The following is a 20,304-nucleotide window of genomic DNA, read 5'->3' on the forward strand; positions in this document are numbered from 1 at the left end:
CATCTTCCGACAGCCGAAATGCGTAGTTGCCTCCATGTCAGACTCTGCCATGTCTTCGGTGATGTGTTAATCGTGCATGCATCGTGTCCTTCATTATAGAATGGATCTGTATTTAGTCCTTTCGTATGCAGACTCGTGGGCCTATTCATCGATGGGGTGATCGACCTACCAAGTCCAGTCAGCACCAGACCAACGACATGTAAGCCAATGATGCTCACCGAGGACATAGTCGAACAGTTGCGTACTGCTCGAGCTCTCATTGGTGTCTGTTGGTGCCAACAGCAGTCTGGAGTCCGAAACCAGCATATTTTAAGCATTTCACAGCGGATTTTCTAGTCGGTGATACGCAGCAGTTCTCTCATGACCCCGTTTGACCGTTGGCTCCGTTCTCTATGAGGGAAAGCCCAGCGTCATGGTTCCCCATCTCGCGAATCCGTTCGAGAAGATTATCGACGCGTATATTAATATTCAACCTTTGTTCCGCAAAAACAAGGTCAAGTTTGGCCTTCGTGTCGTCTGCATGCGCCAAAGAATGATCTTGAATTAATTCTTTGCCTCTCTTCGTGTTGCTCTTGTTGATCACCTTTCCGCATCCTCGTACCTGGCAAGTCCATGTATCAGATGGCACATCGTCGGCATGAGGAATGTCTAAGCCAGCTGAGTCCTGGACCTGATCTGCGGTAGAAACGGAAGTATTTCGGCTTTGGAGCGTTTCCTGCAGAGGCGTTTTGTGTTGAGGCGTGGAGGCCGTGTCTGACAGGATTGAGCGAGTTCTTCGCTTTGCTCTGGTTGATAGCGGGTCCCGCACCAGATCATGACCGCGGACTTTACTGGGGGTCTCGAATTCATCCATCCCTTCCTGATCCTCATCTGACATATCTTCTGGGTCGATCGCAGTGCTTCGCGTACGCTTGCCAATTTGCTTAGTGGAGAATGCGCTTGACTTCGGGCGCAGCACGGATTTGCGAACTAGCCGTCTTCGTGGTCTGCGATTTTCTTCGTGTTCACTCTCTTCATCAGAGGACTCTCCTTCAGAAGTCCGGGGACGCAACGGAGTAAGTGTAATCTGCTGAAGTTCATTCCTCTTTGACGCGGCCTTCAGCTCACGATAGATAACCTTCCGTGACCAGTCAAAGTTCGGGGTCTTAGCTTCGTCCATCAGTTCCAGGATGATGTTGGCCCTCGATGAGATAAGGTCTTGTGCATACTCGGGACTATCTATCTCGAACCGGCTCAAAAGGGTAGAGGCAAGTAAATCAAGATTGAGCTGACGCTTCGCCAAGTGTCCTGCCTCTTTCAACTCAAGGATCACCTGGTAAATTGCGTCTGCCTGCGTCTTTGAAATCACACTTGGATCCGGCGCATGCTTTGACTCTTCCGAAATCTCATCAATATCCTCATCCTTGTCCTCGTCCATAGCTTCCCCATCTTGTTTTGACTCGTGTGAAGCTTTAATTTCTTCATAGTCCTCCTATTTTGTGATCATCAGCAAAGGCAATCATGATGATAGGTACTGAGGAACCTGCTCACAGGAAACTTCTCGCACAAATGCTCGAATAGCTGCGTTTTGGTCCATTCTACTTCCTCTTCACCCTTCAGCATCCGAGAGAGTAGGAAGTTGTGATGTTTGTAAAAGACTTCGGCGGAATCATCAGCGTCCTCGCAGATACCATGTGTGTGGTTGACATACTAAAAGCATCCTGTAAGTGACTGACACCTAAGGTCCATCAAACCATGTAATCTGTACTCACCTCCTCACACAGGTACTCAACGCTTGGATTCCAATTCTTCCGTCTTCGTCCCTTCGGTTGGTGTCGGTCTGCCAAAAAATATAACAGATCAATGGCCTCGACCACATCATTGAACATTGGTCGGTAACCCCTCGCTGGCGATATGGAAAACCAGCCAGCACGGCCAGCAATCCAGACCCCAACCTCACCGTCACTATGTTGGCCGTAGGCATAATGGGTCACATTATCGATCACAATCCGTTTTGTAATGTAATCAGGATCGAGGACTATCCGAATAGGCAAGATTCAAGTCAGCTTCCGTTTAAAAAAGACGAAAATCGCGGTACTTGTGAGAGGTACTACGTGTAACAATTAAGGTTGTAACTCCAGTAATACATACCTAGAGACTCTTGCTCCTCCTCCACCTCATCCAAACAGCCCGTTACCTGAACAGGGTTGCTGGGAGATGCTGTGAGAAGATTGGCATATCGGGACTTGCCTGGCACCAGGACCCTGACTTCAGACAGACTGAACTCCTCCCAGTCGTTCTCGTCTGTAAGAGATGGGTCTCTGGCGGCCAGGACACTATCTTCTCGCGATGTCATGTCTCGGGGAGCAGCATGGTGTCTTGACTGATATGAAATGGAATTGACGAAAGCTTCTTCAGAAGCCGAACGCAAATATCGAAGGACCAAGAAATAAATCGAGTGAGGATGGTCAGAATGGAGTTCGATAGAGTCAATCGAGGCACCACCTTCCTTTGTCTGGCACACCTACCCACCCCCCGACAGACTGGTAATTACCCGTTGTTTACGAAATATGGGGCCAGGTAACTTGGTAATTCTCCGGTATGCACGAAATAATTGTACCGTACCGTTTTGCTGAGATATCTTCTTTATCGTACCCGGCAATACTGCTCTCTTTTCTAGTAGTAGAGTGGTTATTTGAGAAGTGCATTGCTAAACTGCCAGCTAGCTCCATTGCATATTGATCGATCGTTATCGATTTTCTACTTTTGGACATTTATTGATCAGCTTATTTACCTGCCACCAGTCTTCCCATAACCATATTTAATCCACCTCCCCGCGGCTGATGGGATTCCGTCGCGGCTTCAGATTATTTCGTACCACCATGTCTGGAGAAAAGATTTACGAGGGCGTCTTCGGTATGTGTTCTCGTACGCACCGGAGCATGATAAGAAATAGCGCTAATGTCCAACAGCCGTCCACAAGCCTCAAGGTGTCACATCGGCCGATGTCATCCGAACCCTTCAGCACCATTTCAACCCCTCCAAGCTCTTCAAACCCTGGCTCGACGAGGAGCGCGCGCGACGGAACAGAGAGAGCAGCTACCAGCGCAACAGGCGCCGCTCGAGGCGCCTGGACGTCAAGATCGGACATGGAGGCACTCTCGACCCATTGGCGACCGGCGTGCTAGTCACGGGTGTGGGCAAGGGTACGAAAAACCTCAACGACTTCCTAGGGTGCACAAAGACCTATGAAACGGTTGTGCTTTTTGGAGCGGAGACGGACACCTACGACAAGCTTGGGAAGATCGTCCGACGGGCCCCGTACGAGCATATCACTCGGGAGGCGGTTGAGAAGGCGCTCGAGCAGTTCAGAGGGAAGATCATGCAGCGTCCGCCTATCTTCTCGGCGCTGAAGGTCCAGGGTAAGAAGCTTTACGAGTATGCGCGGGAGGGCAAGGAGCCTCCAATCGAGATCCAGTCACGCCCCGTGGAAGTGAGCGATCTGCGCATTCTCGAGTGGTACGAGCCCGGCACCCACGAGTACGAGTGGCCCAAGGAAGAGGCTGCCGGTGAGGAGAAGGAAGTTGCGGAAAGGCTTCTGGCAAAAGATGATTCCCTGCCTGTAGCTTCATCTGCTGAGACCGAGGTCCCGGCAGAGGATAGCGGAGAACAGGAGACATCAACAGCTACAAAACGTAAGACACCGCCGTCTGCTGAGGAGCCCACGAAAGACGACGTGGATGCTCCATCTTCCACCGACGCCCAGCTTGCTMCAACGGCGGCGAAGAAACAGAAGATCACTGCCAATGGCGACTCAGCGCCGGCGCAGGCTGAGCCCTCAAGTGGTTCCTCGGGACTAGCTACCACGCCGGCAAACGAACCCTCCTCTCAACCTCCTGCTGTGAAAATCACCATGACCGTCTCGTCTGGCTTCTACGTCCGCTCTTTGGCGCATGATCTGGGCAAGGCTCTCGGTAGCTGTGGTCTTATGAGCTCGCTCATTCGAACGCGCCAAGCGGATTTCGAGCTGGAGTCTGACAAGGTCCTCGAGTATAAAGATCTCGAAGCCGGTGAGGATGTTTGGGGTCCGAAAGTCAAACGATTCCTAGAGGAGTGGGAGAAGAAGAGAGCCGAAGCGAACACAGAATAAGTCCATTCAGACATAGAACTCGGTCACTATCTAAAAGTTTTTTTATAATATTTCAGAATACCTGTGTACAATAGACAGCGTGACCAATGTTTTTAATATGGTGATTCTACTTGATGAGTTTTTCTTTGATTTCCTCCTATTCATAATTTCCAGGGTTTCTGGATAGCTTCGGTAAACCTGCACAGCCATCTCATGGTATCGGTACTTGCCGCGACCTGGCTTCTGTCTCAGTCACAGCGGGGCTTGTCTTCCCAAACTCTTCAGAAAGGGGATCTTGCAGGTCATTCGACAATGAGAGTAATCCATGTAAAGAAAGCCAGTATGGTGGCGGGCTGCTTCAACCCAAGAATGGAGATGTAAGATTGCAAGGTCTAAGCCAATGGATAAAGCACATTTACTAATCAAGAGGATCAACCTCCGCATCAAGCAGGAGATATTTCCATGCAATGGATCTATTTCATCAGATCATGCATCTCATCAGGTTCAAGGAATTGCTGAGTAAATGTCGCAAAGAGATAGGAGAAGGTTGCAAGTTAGATAGTCAGACACAGTCGGTAGTGGAACAAAGGAGAACCGCTTTTGGTGGGGTATACCGCTGAAAAAGGAGCAATTTGGCAAAAGAACACTGGAAAGGAAATTTAGAAGAGAAAAGTGAGGCCAACAGGTACGATTTCAGAAAGACAGAACAATGATCCGAAGGTAGTCTATGCGATAAATGAGAATATCAGGGCAGTGACTGCTGATGAGCACTGTGAGCGTCAATGAGTGCTGTCGTATGTTAGCTCTCTGTAGCCTGAAGAAGGTTGCAAGTGCGTTATTGACGACTTACTTTGGAGTACAGAGGCTTGTCCTTGTCGGGATTCACAGGCGCACTGGAGGGTGCTGCCGTTCAAGAAGTCAAGCAAAATGCTGTTAGGCAGTTCTTGACGATCTTCATCCGGTATACAGGGTGTTCTGAACTCAGTCAGATGGTACCGCTTGATCATGTTGCGGCTGCTTGAATCAACATTTCCAGGGGTCAATATCAGATATCCTTTGTCATCGATCCGAATGAACCGGCGCTTCCAGAGGAGGGTGTCAGGGAACTGAACATTGACCTCGCCGACGTCGATTGCCGCGGTGCTCACGCTAGCCTTCGGCTTCTCAGCAGCAGCCGGTTCGCTTTCTTCTTCCTTGACGGAAGGACTGAATGCCCCAATGACGCTCTTCTTTGAATTCGACGTTATCGATGACATGCGGCGTAGGAGTCGAGAAGCGCGAGAGGCCCTCTTCTCCTCAGGCGACGAAGATAAATCGCTGGTCGACTTCGCCAAAAAGGCCTCTTCCTTTTTCGAGATAGAGGTGATGGACAATCTGCTCTCAGATCGTGACACCGAAGCGGCTCGAGACTGGTGACCAGAAGTCGTAGAAGACGAAGACATACTACGTTCTTCTGATTTGGTAATCGTCGGTTCAAGAGACCCACGTTCAACGGTCAAGGGACTAGCTTGGAGATTGAGTACGCCCGTGTCTGGCAGGTCTGGTTTTGAATCGCTAGGAGTATTGGTTGCGTCGCGGACTATCCGAGCAGTCACCGAGATTGAACTCGTAGTGCATGCAGCATTCGTACTAGATTGTGAGTCGCGGCCTTTGACACTAGGGGCTCGGGAGAAAGCTTCCGGAGAATAAGAGCCATGCCGGGAAATTGAGCCTGCGTCAGAATTGCCCCCACTTAGCGACACGGATGCTCGCTTTCGAAGAGCTTCGAAAGAAGAGGATGCAGTAGGTGGTGCTAGATTCAACCCTGAGTTGGATGATGTTTCACGGCTGTTCGAAAACTTCTCCAGAGCTTTGATGCGCTTTGAGATGCCTGAAGATACATTGATCTTCTTGGCCACAAGCACAGGACCTGTTCCGCTATCCATGTCTCCATAAGGACCAGACACGGATCTGTCCCCTGAGAGTGACTGCATATTGTAAAATTGGTGTCCTAGGGCGCTCGGGTTCGAAACTGCCCGCGAATTCTTCCAAGCATGAGAGCTTATCTGGTCATTGTTATTTGGGTAGACAGGCGACAACGGCGACTTTCCGACCGAAACAGGCTTCGCTTCCTCGACAGTGGCGCTTTTCAATTCTTCCATGAAGGAATCATCCGAAAGGAGATTTTCGTCATCAGAATAGTCTGGAGTGGGCACCTGAATAGGCTCGAGCTGAGGTTTGCGCTTGTCTTTTCGAGTATTCACGTACTTCGAATCCGCATTCGAGGTCTCAGAGATCAAGTCATTCTGCGGCTCGGCGGGATAAGGTGCTATTACCGTCGCTGCAGGAGTGGAGCTCGACTGTGAATTGGAAGTTGGCGAGTCGGGAATAGGAATGGATTGGGGCAGGGTTAAATCGACAGGGTCAGTCACTGTTAAAGCCTCGTCCAGGCCAGTAACAGGATAATTATCCAGATGTGAAAGAGAGGGAACAATTTCTTGGGTTTCCTCTGTTGCAGCTTTTTCAATGCCCTGGGGTGGGACGTGGATGTCGGCGCTAGGCAAGCCGGGGCCACTTTTAGTGTCGTTGTCAACGGACGCGGTCAAGTCTCTGTCAGCAGCGTCCGCTTCAATCTTCGGAGGCACTTGAGTCGCCTGTAACTGGTCTGTCTCCAATGATTCTTCTGGGTTGGCTGCAAGAGCGAGGCCTGTTCTCAGAAGCGACTGATTGGGAATCTGTTCGTCATCGAAGTTGGCGACCTCCATACCCACGGCGGAATCGGGTGTTGTGGAGTCGGACGTAGCAAGCTTTTCGGCAGGGGCAAGCTTTTCCTCCGGAAGTGCGATTGATCTAGGCAAAATGGAAAGCTGCATCTTAGGACAAGGCTGTTTGCTATCTTCGGTCACCGCTGCAGTTTCTTGATCATGCTTCGATTTGTCATCAGCCTGATCAATGTTCTCCTTATTCTCGTCAACATCTGTCAATCTCTCATCTTTCCCCTTGCGACCCTTTTTACTCTCCGCCGCACGCTTTTCCATTTGAGTTTTTCGCAGCTGAAGTGCTTTCATCAGCCGTTCCTTTTCGTTTGAGGTGCCAGACGAAGACAGAGCACTCAGTGATTTAGCACCAGGTGAAAGCTGAGGCCGCGAAATCGGCATTGACAATGGCGGGACCAACAAGGGCGGGACAGGGGGAGCTGTTCGGCTGGACACGGATGCCACTGGGCTTCCTTGAGAACGGGGACGAGATGGGCTCGGGTTGCCTTTCCGCAACGAAGATGTCCTAACACCAGCCGGTAAAGAGGCTACTGGCCGCTGCTCGGCGTTTCGAGACAGGTTACCTGCCGTGCGAGGACGCCCGCTCCCGTCTATCGAAGGGCGAGGGCCACGCTTGACTTTCGGGGTGTACGTACTCGCACGCTCAAGGTCCCTGAGCGACGGCCTGGCCGACTGTGTAGACCTACGCGATTCGGATGGTGCGTAGGATATGTCATCCTCAAGTCTCCTTCGTGAAGCGGGGCGTTCGGATCTACTATCCCAGGAGATAGAGACTTGATCACTGGCTTGTGAATCCTGTGGGCTCTTTGCGACGAGGGCAGATTCGTCGCCATTGGGATTTTCTCGCGCGTTCGACATGACTGATGGGGGCACTATGGTGGCTTCGGATACATGGCTGGTTGACCTTTGTCGATTGTCCGCATGTGGAGTTGGGGCTTGCGCCTGGTCCTTGGTCGTATTGTTTTCCTCTGCATCTTCAGCAATTTCCATCAGCCTGCGACGGCGGAGGGAGCTTGAAGAGGAGGTGATAGAACCTGAAGCAGCATGTAACAGGCACGCAGAAGACAGCGCACTCTCAGTAAGATCTGCTGACTTTATGAAGGAGAACACAGTATCGTGGGGTGAGAACTTGTCCAAGATTGACTGAAACTGCACTGTGGTTCGGGCTACACACAAGGTCGCGTCAGCGAGATTATAGGTTGGCGGGAAAAGAGCACACAATCGGGCCAGGGTGGAAGTACCTTGTATAAGCCTCGAGAGACCCTCTGGCAGGTAGCTCAGCACCACCTTCCTCCGCCGATATTGTAAGAAACCGTAGAGAGGGGAGATTTCTTCATAGCTGTCGATCGCACTCCGCACATCTGGCACCCCGCCTGTTCCTCGGTCAAGCAGAGTTACCTCATCCCTTGATACGTAACGGAGAAGAAACCTAGATACCATGGGGCAATGAGTGTCAGCTCGCATAGATAACGCGCTAACTATTATCATTCACAGCCACGCGACGCAATTGCGACCGATCGAAATTCATTGATGAAGGTGAACTAACCATCCTCCCGCTTCGGCCAGAGCGCTCTGGTAGGCTTCGATGACAGCGGGATTATCTAGCCCATTAAGAGACATGATTGGAACCGCATTGGGAGCGGATATCCGGTTCAGGTGTCACAATGGAATGATAGACAAGGAAGACGAATCGTCAACTCCTGAAAGGAGGGGTTGTTCAATGAGTGTAGATAGAGATCGAAAGGAAGGAGGACTGCAGTCGACTTTGGCGAACAGTTGGTGAAGCTTTAAAACGAGTGTGCGAAAAAGACGACACGCGTGCAGATCGAGGCCCTGCCCAGATCAGGCACTGCCACCTAAAGAGTCGAAAGTCCGTCGCTATTGAGGGATTGACAGGTTGAAAGAGGGACTTGAACGCCGTTGACGGAGATGTATCTACCTCACGAACCTCTCAGGAGTTCAGGGGCACTCCTAGTGGAGGACTAGCTGCCTCCACTTTCAGAGATAGGGACGGGTCGAAACATCCCCACGTTCCTTGGCCCGATTGCAATTAGGCCCAAGACAGGGAAAATTAGCAGATGTTTGGTCAGGTACTTGGTCGAGTCGAAGGAGAATTGGTGAGATCAGGGCGAGGTATGATCTATTGATAGAAGATTCCAAGAATCAAAGTATCAGAGAATTCCATAAGATTCACAGCAGGAGATATTCTCATTGTGACTGGGCAATCAGAACGAGTGATGGCTTTAGAGACAAAGCAATTCAGCCAACTGCAGACAACCTTTCAGAGCTTGATGGTGACCTCTATTGTTTGGAGGAACTGTGATCTATATATTGTTGTCAGCCAAGGTACAGGCTATAGATATTCAATAGTATTAATGCACCAGCTGAGATATTGTTCTGTGCAGTTGCCATACCCTTGTTATTCTTAATCTCCCGTCACAGACCTGTATTCAAGTATATCTATCATCAGAGTATTGCTGCTAGAAATACTTCAATTTTTAGGACATAGATACACTGTATTCTATATGATAGTCCATTAAAAATGACAACCTGGTAATGCAACACAAACTGCTTCTCACCAGTTGAAGAAAGAATGGTGTAATCCTTTTTAGACCTATACAAAACTTGGATAGGCAGAAGAAGTGATAGTTATATCTCCACATTTTCATGCAAGCACAGATCGGCCATTACATGCATGGAATGGCCCTAAATTTCGTTACAATCAGGGCAGTCGGCGCCAGAAATGTCAACTCTCTTGGTTCCGACATTCTTATCGTGGGCTACAGGGCAGCTTCTGAGGAATAACCTTACTTCCAGATAAGCTTCTTACAGATGGAGTAGATAGAAACGTCAATCCAGCATTCCAATCGACGTCAATCTGGATCAATCCTTCTTCAATAATTCTTCATTTTCATTCCATAAATACCTCTCTAAATGGCCGATATTTTCAATCACCCACCTCCATAATGGAGTCGATCCGCCCTGGAGCTCTCCGCCTCTGTCCGCAGCAACAACCACTCGGAGACTCCCGATGCGGGGTGGAATCCATTGGTCCTGGTATTTATCACCAGGCGACCCTCCAACTTCCTTCACGATTCATATCACGATCCGGTATATTATTCGCATAGGTACCGGCGAAGGTGCTGAAAGCTGCAACGTCGATCATCATGTCTTCCAGTCTTCCTCCAATCTCATCACTACCGTCTCTACCACAGGATGAGCAATTCAAAGCTCTCGATACCCTCTTTGAGCCATCACTAGAACTCCACACGCTGATGGCTCCGATCCTATCCAACCAGACTTTTTCCTCGTATAACAGTCTCATCGATGCAGTAGGCCGGCGAATGTCTGCACTTTCCCCCCAAAATTCTCCCACGGACGATAAAATCCTCGCGGGAATCTTGGGGTCGCATCCTCGCCTTGGACGGCCTAAAGCTGCAGATACAGAACATATAAGCGAGCTCAGTAAGAGAGAGCAGGCCAATTTGAATACAGGGGCAGAAGAACAAGCGGAGAAATTGAGGCTACTCAATGTCGAATATGAGGAGAGATTTCCGGGACTGAGATTTGTGTATGTGCTTTGTCGAAGTATCAGCATTCAATGTCTTCTGTATGCTGACCGTATGCCTTCCGATCACTTGACCTAGAACGTTTGTCAATGGAAGAAACAGAGATGTCATTATGGAGGAAATGCGCCAGAGGATTGAAAGAGGTGATATCGAGCGCGAAAGACAGGAAACCATCCAGGTGCGTACCTTTGATCCACAACATCGTCGGTGACGAACAACCCGCTAATCCTGGCATTCATTGACAGGCAATGTGTGATATAGCCAAAGATCGAGCTAAAAAGCTGGAGCAGTCGTCATTGAATTGAGCTTGTATATTATTTTTGAATCAATAGATCCTGAATGAGAACATGAGAACATGAGAACCTGAGAACACAGTCATGATCAATTCAGTCCTTCTTAAAACCTGATGCACTTCTTCACGATGTTGTCTTCGCAGAGCGATGGATGTCTGACAACCTATGCGATGGGTTGATTTATTTTGCAATAGCCAATAGCGCGCTGTCTCTTAGGCTGCTTCCAGAAACGCTTCGAACGAGGCTAATATTCACTATTATTATCGGGGTCTTGCGCTTGGATTTAGTCTTGGATCGTGTGATAATCGTGGCAATGCTAGAAGTGGGACATCAAGAGCAGGCCCACTGCCCTGTGTACTGTGAATACTGGCCATTATCTAGATATTTTTCCTTCTAGAGAAGTTTATCTCTGTCAGAGCCCATCAACTGGGTGCAAAGGACTGCATCTATAGGTTTGGCCAAGTGTCCAAGACATTGTTGGTTGCCGTGCACATCCGTCATTATCCAAGTTTGTTTGAAACCTCCTCTTGGTGTATGGTTGGACAGATTATGCTTAGTGGCCGCCAATGACTCGTCTTAGGCTATTATTTTACTCCGTGTTCCGTAGACCCTGATCCCTCTGCCGCAGGCCCGCAGAGTTCCTATCACCATGGCTAGATCATAATACGGTTCCTTCTCATGACAGAATCATGGTAAATGTCCACTTGTTCCAGACCTTCCAAAACCCCGAGGTCCTTCATTCGCTCAGTGGCCTTGTGTGTAAGCTCTACCATGACCATGGATCCCATCATTATTAGAATGAAAAGTATGGAACTGCCAAATCTCTCCAACTGAGAAGATAAGAGGGCAAAAGCACTATACTACTAATGTCCCGCTTTGATGTCATCCATTCTACTGTAAGCCCTCATCCGGATATTGCCGTCCACTTTCATTTCATTCAACCACACTAAACACAAAAGAAGGATGGGCCAGAGTAATGATAATCTATTATGACCACTTAACTAATCTATCTAACTATACTATTCTTATCAATTATCTTCATCCTTGTTAGCTACCGAGTCAACATGACCCTGCTCCAAGTTTCCTAGAGCCCTGTCATTCTCTTCTATGGCCTCTTCTACGTCCTCTCCACCCGGCTTCACACCTGCAGAAATTCTCCTATACATCGTACCGGTCTCTACCTAAAATCCACATGCACAGTTACAAGCCTCAAGCTCACTATGGCGGAGGGTTCGCAGGAGACGGACGATCAAAGGGTCCAGGTGTCGCGGGCTTCGACAGCCCCCGCGTTGCCGGCAATCATCACCACCACCGCGAGCAGTCGCAAGGAGGGCCATCACAATGACGATAACAGCAATAAGAATGATAGTCCCGCTGTCGCTACACCGGGATTTTTAAGGACTTCACAGTCCTTCCCTGTCGGTATGTGCAACTCTTATCGTCATTCAAACAAATCAGCCCCGTTCGTTCCGGCTCCCCGCGATTCAAGCACCAATGATTCTGTAATGTGTCACCTGCTGATGGTTATTTGCTTTTCTCGGAGACTTAATAGGTTCTGCCACGTCCGATAATGCATCAGGCTCAAGCGCAAATCAGCAAGATACGAAGAAGAATGCCCGATCGCCGATTCAGAGTAATACTTATGGCAGAAACTCCATTTCCTCCCCGACGCTCTATGGGCCCAGCGCAGATTCGAGCGCAATCGATCCCCTGTCGCAAGTGAGTTTCTTCGCATTAATCACCTTACAATACAATGTCATGTTAGAAGAAAACGCATTGAGGACTGATGCGCTACTGCCGAATTTAGCACATTATTAAGCGCACCAATACCGAACGATCAATTCCTCTGAAACTCCTTGGAAGAGCATCATATGAAGCGGAAGCTGGCGGAACGAACGACTACTCTCCAGCTGAGCAGGGCTCGATCCCGGGGGATTCTGTGTTGCGCCAGAAGCCTCCCAAAGAGAAAAAGTACGTGGCACATTCTCGCTCAGTCCAGTTTCAACAGTTCACTATCTGTCATTCGTCCTCCAACATATGATCCCCTTTCAGATGCACCCCTAACTCCATCCTCTTCCCCTCCAACAACGAAGCTCTCGTCACTGCTTTCCGAACAACTACTTGATAATAACGAGGCATATTTGGGATTCACAGGAAAGGAGTATCGTTCCTCAGTCGGATAATTGGGGGCAAAAAGAAAGAGAATCTGTCTGAAGCAGAGGACGATGTCTCGGAACCGGACACATTCCGCATGGATGCCAACGCCGCGGCACAACCGATAGGCTTCTTTCCCAAGTTTCCTCCTCCGCCAAAGTACATCAAGGTGAAGGCATACTACAAGAAAGACAAAACGTTCAGTAGGGTCTTTCTCGCGCAGGAATTGACTGACACAGAGGCACCCTCGAACCACTCGGTAAAGGATGCAACCGGATCGACGACAGGCACACTAAGCGGCGGCAATGCCGGAAAAGCAATATGGGCGTTGTCATTCTCGAAGGACGGCAAGTATCTAGCAGCGGCAGGTCAAGACAGAAGAGTGCGCGTTTGGGCCGTCATTGCTTCTCCGGAAGATCGTAAAGAAGAAGGACTCGGTGGAGGCGAAGAAGCTCAAGACGGGGACGAGCCTCCCCGGCTGAAGGCGCCGGTCTTCAGGACCAAGCCGATCCAAGTGTACGAAGGTCACAGTGGAAGCGTGCTGGACCTGAGTTGGAGTAAGGTACGAGTCTCACATCGAAGAGGCTTATAATGTGAGTCTGACGTGGGTGATCAGAATAACTTTCTATTGTCTTCCTCAATGGACAAGACTGTCCGCTTGTGGCATGTGACAAGGTCGGAGTGTCTATGCTGCTTTCAGCACAGTGATTTCGTAACTTCTATCCAGTTCCACCCCCGTGACGATCGGTTTTTCCTTGCAGGGTCCCTCGACACTAAACTCCGTCTCTGGAGCATCCCGGACAAAAGCGTGGCGTTCGTCGCCGCGGTCCCGGATATGATCACATCGGTCGCTTTCACCCCTGATGGTAGGCACTCAATTGCCGGTTGTCTCAATGGTATGTGCAACATATACGACACGGACGGGTTGAAGCCGGTTGGGCAGATACATGTCCGATCCGCACGAGGCCGCAACGCCAAAGGCAGTAAGATAACAGGCATTGATACCATTACGTTACCTCCTGGCGATCCCAATGGTGAGGTCAAGCTTCTTATTACAAGTAATGATTCGCGGATACGACAGTACAACTTTAGGGATAGGACACTGGAGGCGAAGTATCGCGGCAACGAGAACACATGCAGTCAGATCCGTGCCTCCTTTAGTGACGACGGCAAACATATCATTTGCGGGAGTGAAGATCGCCGGGCATATGTTTGGCCTACAGGTGCCGTGGAGAAAGACTTCGATAAGCGTGCTGTTGAGGTTTTTGAGACACGGTCCGCTATTGTCACCGCAGCTGTGATGGCTCCCTCAAAGACAAAGCAGGTCTTGGGCTTTTCAGACGACCCAGTGTACGATATCTGCAATCCACCTCCGGTGACCTTGGTGAGCGCCGCAGAGAAGGAAAATGCTCGCCAAAACCGCATCTCCGACATCAGCAAGCTGGCGCAGGAAGCCCCATCATATCTCTCCCGTTCAACACACCCTGAAGGCAATATCATCATCGTAGCCGATTATTCGGGCAAGATCAGAGTTCTGCGGCAAGACTGCGCGTTCCAAAAGCGCCGCTACGAGAATTGGGACACCCATTCCACATTTTCGAGAAGACTGTTGCGCCGATCCAATTCAGCGCGCCACAGCGTTGCATCTTCGATCGGGAAGGAGTCATCTCACAAGACACCTTCAGAGCGCATCATCTCTTGGCGCAACTCGGTTATAGGGCACGACGTAGCGAAGCGGGAAGGCTCCCGTCGTGGAACGAGGACTCGGAGTCCGTCTCCCCACAAGTCCATACCCGATGTTTCGCGTTACTCAAGTCCAGTGCGTCAATTTTCAGGCGGAGCACCCCCCGATTCTCTCTCGCTCACTGTGTCTCCACCGCCATCTGGGTACAAGTCATCCTTTGACAGTCGACGGGCCAGTGTAGAAGCCTCCAAGCGGAACGCGGAGGACGTCGGAATAGCCCCGACCGCGAGGACAATAGTCGCTAAGGGAAAGGACAAGGACAACCCTTTGTGGCTACAGGGCCAACAGAGCTATGCATTCTGGAACAAGATCGCCCATGATGCGCTGGCGGCGCAGAACAAAACACCATCGCAGCCACGGGATCCGAATAGGTTATCTGTTCCGGGACGCAAATTCAGTGTTGCCAGCGCTTTGAGCAGCGATTATGGCTCCTCCAACGGCGAGGGAGGCGAGGGAGACGAGGGAGATGTGCTCAGGTGTGATAATTGCCAAGGGACGAACTTTCGAGCAACCAAGTCGCGAAGCGGGAAGCAGAAATTGATCTGCGTGCGCTGTGATCGACCTCTCAGCTAAGCACAGCTGGAGCTTATCTATGTGCAGTTCTGCATATGTTCTTCTATTCTCTAGAGTATATTTTGCATTTTGGGTGTCACTTGTCAATTTTGGATTCAAATCTGCAGGGGCCGTTGTATTTAGCAGCTTGTACAGTACACGAGATGATGATGGATGATCATGACGGATGACGGATGACGGGATGTTTCCTTTGCCATGAACTTGAGCTGTAAAAATATCATTATTAACGTGTCCATGACACTCGGTTAGTCAAATCTTGGTGCAAAGTCCATTTTTGGCGCTTAGATTTCTTTCCTGTCCAGTTGGCTGCCCTGCCAAGCCTCGGCCACGGTGAAATGAAATGAAATCGTTCTCCGACTCCACGTTGTCAAATGTCCGCAGTTTGCACTCCACCTCCAGCTCAATTGCATCCACCATAGACGAAATCCCCCGCAGTCCAGCCATTAGCCAACACTTCTGCATCTGGAACCGTTTCACAAACAGTCTAGCCATTGCGCGCGCAATTCCGAGAAAGAGGAGAAATCAACCGGTGCAAGATGCCATACCTACCCACAAGCCAGGCCTTCCTGGAACAATCCGCTCTACTGCTTGAAGCATACCCGGAGACTGTACGTCTAGACCAGGAGGATCTTACCTCATGCAATGGACCCCTCAGAACTCCCTATCCACGAGCCAAACCTCATTGACCGTGACTAACCCTCCAACGCAAACCGCGCAGACCCGCATCACAACAAAATACGGCTTCCCCTCACAACGACCTTCAGCACAGAAAAAGCCCTCCGCGACACCAACCCCCGAGACGACCAACTCCCCAGCCTCAACTGCCGCCACCCCTGTCGCAGTCCTCACCCTGAAAACGTACAACCCAACCGCAGGTATCTGCCTGAAGTACCGCACGAATAAAGCCGCGGAGGTCGGTCGACTGGTGACCAGCCTGGGCAAGTTGGCGGGCGGTGCGAACGCCGCGGGGCTGGGGCTCTCGGGCCCGGCGCCGACGACAACTGCTTCAGCTGCAGCGGATGTGGAGATGACGGACGCTCCGGTGGTTGTCGAGGAGGCTGCGAGTGCGAATGCGAGCAAGACGGATACGGGTGCTAAGGGTGGGAAATCGAAGAAGAAAGGCGGGAAGGGAAAGAGGTGATGAGTACCGAGAGGACGAGCGTATTTGAACGAGGAAAGATGGGTGTCCGTCACCAGATACTGCACGGATGATGACTACTGTGGCCTACGAAGTGGTGCTGCTCGCTGTTTCGCCTCTGATCGATCGATCTGAGACTTGATGTAGACCCTCGGAGCAGCTGTGATGATGAGAGCAGCTTGCTCCGGTTTCGTGCGTCTGAACTGAGACTCCGTCGAAGCGCACCAGCAGGGTTAAATTGACGGCACTCGAGGAAGAGCGGAGACGGAGGGTTCATGACTTGCATAACGAAGCGGATCTGGAGCGTGTGAATCATTCATTATCAGCAGATTACATATTCCATGAAGATTGGGTACAAGTCAGCCGAAGAACTATTTAAAAAATCTATCGAAATATCCAAGTGGAATGTATAGTGCTACCCTTTCTAACTAAATACATTGCATCCGTCCATACACTCATTATATGCCGAACATCTTTTGAATGGCGGAGCGGAAGACTCATAATACAGACACAAAGAAAAATTCCGCCAGTTCCCAACGCCGTACCCATGCGTAACCCTCAAAAATAGAAACATCATAAATCAATAACGAAGGTGAGCAAACGAGACAATTATCTTCATATCAAATGGCAGGCGCCAGAGACACTCCAAGGGTCCCGAACATGGCACACAGCTGGGTATAAGTTGTTCAGTGTTGGTTTAGAAGTCTTCGTCAAAGCTGAGACCTCCATCATTGGCGTCCTTTGCAGTGTCCTGGCTGGCATCCTTCTTGGTACTGGCCATGACACCGGCCTTCTGGTAGTCACCAACACGCTTCTCAAAGAAGTTGGTCTTTCCTGCAAGAGAGATACTCTCCATGAAGTCGAAGGGGTTTGGAGAGTTGTAATACTTCTTGTTTCCGAGAGCGACCAACAGCCGGTCAGCAACGAACTCAATATACTGGCACATCAGCTTAGAGTTCATGCCCAGGAGAGCGACAGGAAGAGCGTCTGTCAAGAACTCCTGTTCGATGGCCACAGCCTCAACGATGATATCCTCAACAACCTTCTTGTCGGGGCGATTGTTCAAGTGCGAGAACAGAAGGCAGGCAAAGTCAGTGTGCAGTCCCTCGTCACGAGAGATGAGCTCGTTGGAGAAAGTGAGACCAGGCATCAATCCACGCTTCTTGAGCCAGAAGATGGAAGCAAAAGATCCAGAGAAGAAGATCCCCTCCACAGCGGCGAAGGCCACAAGACGCTGCGCGAAAGTAGATTCCTTATCCGAGATCCATCTCATGGCCCACTGGGCCTTCTTAGCGATACAAGGAACTGGAAAAAATTAGTGACTGCTCTAAACAAGAGGAAGAGACAATAGCATACTGGTATCAATGGCATCAAAGAGGTAGGTCCGTTGCTTAGGCTCCTTGATGTATGTATCAATCAGCAAGGAGTATGTCTCCGAATGAATGTTCTCAATCATGATCTGGAAGCCGTAGAAGCACCGAGCCTCAGGCACCTGCACCTCATTGCTGAAGCGCTCCAGCAGGTTCTCATTGACAATTCCGTCAGAGGCAGCGAAGAAGGCAAGGACATGAGAGATGAAGTAACGCTCATCGTCATTCAGGCGGTTGTTCCAGTCGTGCAGATCTTTGGAGAGATCAATCTCCTCTGCGGTCCAGAAGGAAGCTTCGGCTTTCTTGTACATTTGCCAAATCTGCGTCGAGGAAGCGGGGCACATTAGCAAACAATGCACACATAGGGCATGGCGCGGAGGAAACCACTTTACGCGTGACGCGTTGTGGACGTGCCACTCACCTCGTGATACTTGATTGGAAAGAGTACGAAGCGATGAGGGTTCTCTTGAAGCAGTGGTTCGTTTGCCTCGAGTTCCTTGATACTCTGGGCAACCTTGGAAGCTTCCGTAGGCTTTCCCGCAGTCTTTTCGGCCGGCGCGTCGGCTAGGGTTGTGGCCGACGGCGCGTTTTCCTTGCCCACAACTCCGAAGTTGAGCTTCTTCACAGGTGAATCGCTCATCTTGAGGTTCTCGAGAGAGGACGCAGCCTACAGGAAAGCAATGTTAGTGTATTCTGTTGCTGTGACGCGTCTGCAGTAGGAGGCAAGGAAGTGACATCAGGTACCTGCTTGGAAGGAGTAACTTGCGCAGCCATTTCGTGGGGCGTCTGAAGCAATGTGAGGGCAAACGGCAAAACAAATTGATCACACAGACACAAGAAAAGGCTTCTAGACTGGACTGAGAAGATGGGATGGAGAGGAAGCAGCTGCTGGGAAGGAGGAAGAGCCAGCAGAAATACTTGCTTGAGACGAGGCAGCGTGATCCCTAGCGCGACGGGCTAAGTCACGTCGCACGTGACTTGGCGCGCTTTTTGGACCCGGTGGCTGGCGGAAAATCATTTATTACGTATTTTGGTGTTTTGGTGTCGCGTCTGCCAGGGACGAACACTTGGGCTGCAAGGCAGCAGCCCCATCAAGTCTGGACGCCTCCAGTCTTTCGAAGGAGTATTTCTTGGCTCATACACTTCGGTAGTCTCGAGCTGCGGCAGTCATGTTGCATCTACTCCGTATTATCCCCAGACTTGCCGATCAAGTTACAAGTTTGTTAAATGTGATTCACATATTGGATCGTTACAGAAATATTACTGGCTTTCATGGGTTTCAGAGACAAGACTTTCCCATAATTATCCTTACTGAGTGACGTCTTAGTGTCGCGTCATTCGCGTCCAGATACTTATCTTATCAGATCTGATGTGATGTGATCATCTGCACTCGCACTCAGAACTATCAGACTCTGGAAAGCGAGCCCACCAGACTTAAGCCAGCACTAAAGTGCCTGCACCTGTATTCATTTTTAGACCTGCTTCTTGTGCCTGTCGCCACATGCCTTGATTTAAATTGACATTCTAGAATGTTTCCACATTGACTCCTGTTGTCCTGCATAGCTCACACGCGAGTGTGTCTCATTATCTTATCGCACTGCCGAGGACGCGACTAAAGTTCGACCATGCATTCTTGCTCACATCCATAGCCCCATCTACGCTGAGTATTTGCGAGCTGAGGTTGAGTAATGATCGTGTAAGCTGGCTTAGCACTTCATTCGATTCCACCATCCGGCGGAATGAGACCTTATCAGGCCTAAGGTGGGTGCGACGCGGTATTTCGGAAGAGGAAAGCCAATTGACTGAGGGCAGCTTTCGAAGATTTAGCTTCCACAACGGATTTACGGGTATATACGGTTTACCGCTTGCTTTGCGCTGTATATCCCTTGCATTCATCCTGGATTCTCGACTCCTAATACTGATTCATACTTGAAGCTGGAACTACCTAGCTGCTGGGTGGGTCTCCCTTTCGCTGTTTACCCTCCGTTCATGAAAGAGCACGAAAGAGGAGATAAACACGTCTTAATGCCAGCTGGTGGCCTTTTCACTCTTAAGATGACATGTATCTGAGAAATCAGCTCATTGTACCCTTCTAGGCCTGATTAATTGTCGTTGCCCTTTTCACCATCCGTCAGCGGCATTGTTATAGGCCCTGCCTGATTGCTGTCTGTCTTGAGGTCCCTCAGACAAGAAATCTTCAGCCATTTTTACATGTCGACATGTCTTAAGCATTAGGTGTGGTGCCTAGAGGGACGCGTTTCATCTCTAGCTCTTGATATCATATCCGGCGCTCCGTCAACAAGCCATCCGATGTGGTGTAATGGCTAACATCGCTGTCTCTCACACAGCAGCTCGGGGTTCGATTCCCCGCATCGGAAGTTATCCTTTTGGTATTTTTTAGTATTTTGGTCTTGCTGTTCCCTTTGCTGTTCCCGTTTCTTTTTCCTTTTTGGATAGCTCAGTCCGCAGATCACCCTAGAAATGACGATTGCAGATCGATGTTGCAAGATATTCTCTTCAACCCTGCAAGCCGGGTTGTGCGTTCTTACCGAATAGAGAGGTAGATCCCCATCTATTCCAGGTGAACTTCGCAGTACGC

General features: G+C 50.0%; 7 protein-coding genes and 1 non-coding gene across 8 annotated transcripts; 5 read left to right on the forward strand and 3 right to left on the reverse strand.

The window, feature by feature from the left end:
* Positions 1-358: 358 nt before the first annotated feature.
* On the reverse strand, positions 359-2,335 carry Asppvi_005040 (uncharacterized protein; the record flags this gene model as incomplete). Its single annotated transcript, XM_043300974.1, has 4 exons — positions 359-1,471; positions 1,531-1,689; positions 1,752-2,017; positions 2,131-2,335. The coding sequence occupies 4 exons, from the start codon at positions 2,333-2,335 to the stop codon at positions 359-361; spliced, it is 1,743 nt and encodes a 580-aa protein (XP_043156909.1).
* A 526-nt stretch (positions 2,336-2,861) lies between these two features.
* On the forward strand, positions 2,862-4,129 carry Asppvi_005041 (pseudouridine synthase PUS4; the record flags this gene model as incomplete). The annotated part of the gene is made up of 2 exons (XM_043300975.1): positions 2,862-2,895; positions 2,952-4,129. 2 exons carry the CDS (start codon positions 2,862-2,864, stop codon positions 4,127-4,129), a joined length of 1,212 nt encoding a protein of 403 aa, XP_043156910.1.
* A 724-nt stretch (positions 4,130-4,853) lies between these two features.
* On the reverse strand, positions 4,854-8,484 carry Asppvi_005042 (putative GPI-anchored cell surface glycoprotein; the record flags this gene model as incomplete). The annotated part of the gene is made up of 4 exons (XM_043300976.1): positions 4,854-4,897; positions 4,959-8,030; positions 8,106-8,293; positions 8,411-8,484. 4 exons carry the CDS (start codon positions 8,482-8,484, stop codon positions 4,854-4,856), a joined length of 3,378 nt encoding a protein of 1,125 aa, XP_043156911.1.
* Positions 8,485-10,031: 1,547 nt separating this feature from the next.
* On the forward strand, positions 10,032-10,738 carry Asppvi_005043 (2-oxo-4-hydroxy-4-carboxy-5-ureidoimidazoline decarboxylase; the record flags this gene model as incomplete). The annotated part of the gene is made up of 3 exons (XM_043300977.1): positions 10,032-10,435; positions 10,512-10,611; positions 10,679-10,738. The coding sequence occupies 3 exons, from the start codon at positions 10,032-10,034 to the stop codon at positions 10,736-10,738; spliced, it is 564 nt and encodes a 187-aa protein (XP_043156912.1).
* A 1,208-nt stretch (positions 10,739-11,946) lies between these two features.
* Asppvi_005044 (WD40 repeat domain-containing protein) lies at positions 11,947-15,197 on the forward strand (the record flags this gene model as incomplete). The annotated part of the gene is made up of 5 exons (XM_043300978.1): positions 11,947-12,148; positions 12,279-12,445; positions 12,534-12,697; positions 12,881-13,442; positions 13,608-15,197. 5 exons carry the CDS (start codon positions 11,947-11,949, stop codon positions 15,195-15,197), a joined length of 2,685 nt encoding a protein of 894 aa, XP_043156913.1.
* A 536-nt stretch (positions 15,198-15,733) lies between these two features.
* Asppvi_005045 (SRP9/SRP21 family protein) lies at positions 15,734-16,338 on the forward strand (the record flags this gene model as incomplete). The annotated part of the gene is made up of 2 exons (XM_043300979.1): positions 15,734-15,805; positions 15,916-16,338. The coding sequence occupies 2 exons, from the start codon at positions 15,734-15,736 to the stop codon at positions 16,336-16,338; spliced, it is 495 nt and encodes a 164-aa protein (XP_043156914.1).
* Positions 16,339-17,032: 694 nt separating this feature from the next.
* Positions 17,033-18,479, reverse strand: Asppvi_005046 (ribonucleotide-diphosphate reductase subunit RNR2; the record flags this gene model as incomplete). Its single annotated transcript, XM_043300980.1, has 4 exons — positions 17,033-17,640; positions 17,692-18,025; positions 18,127-18,372; positions 18,450-18,479. 4 exons carry the CDS (start codon positions 18,477-18,479, stop codon positions 17,033-17,035), a joined length of 1,218 nt encoding a protein of 405 aa, XP_043156915.1.
* Positions 18,480-20,011: 1,532 nt separating this feature from the next.
* Positions 20,012-20,083, forward strand: Asppvi_005047. Its single transcript has one exon. It is a non-coding gene; the product is annotated as a tRNA-Glu (tRNA).
* The last annotated feature ends 221 nt before the right edge of the window (positions 20,084-20,304 follow it).

The sequence above is a fragment of the Aspergillus pseudoviridinutans genome (assembly GCF_018340605.1).
Source record: "Aspergillus pseudoviridinutans IFM 55266 DNA, scaffold_3, whole genome shotgun sequence".
In the NCBI taxonomy this organism is placed as follows: domain Eukaryota; kingdom Fungi; phylum Ascomycota; class Eurotiomycetes; order Eurotiales; family Aspergillaceae; genus Aspergillus; species Aspergillus pseudoviridinutans.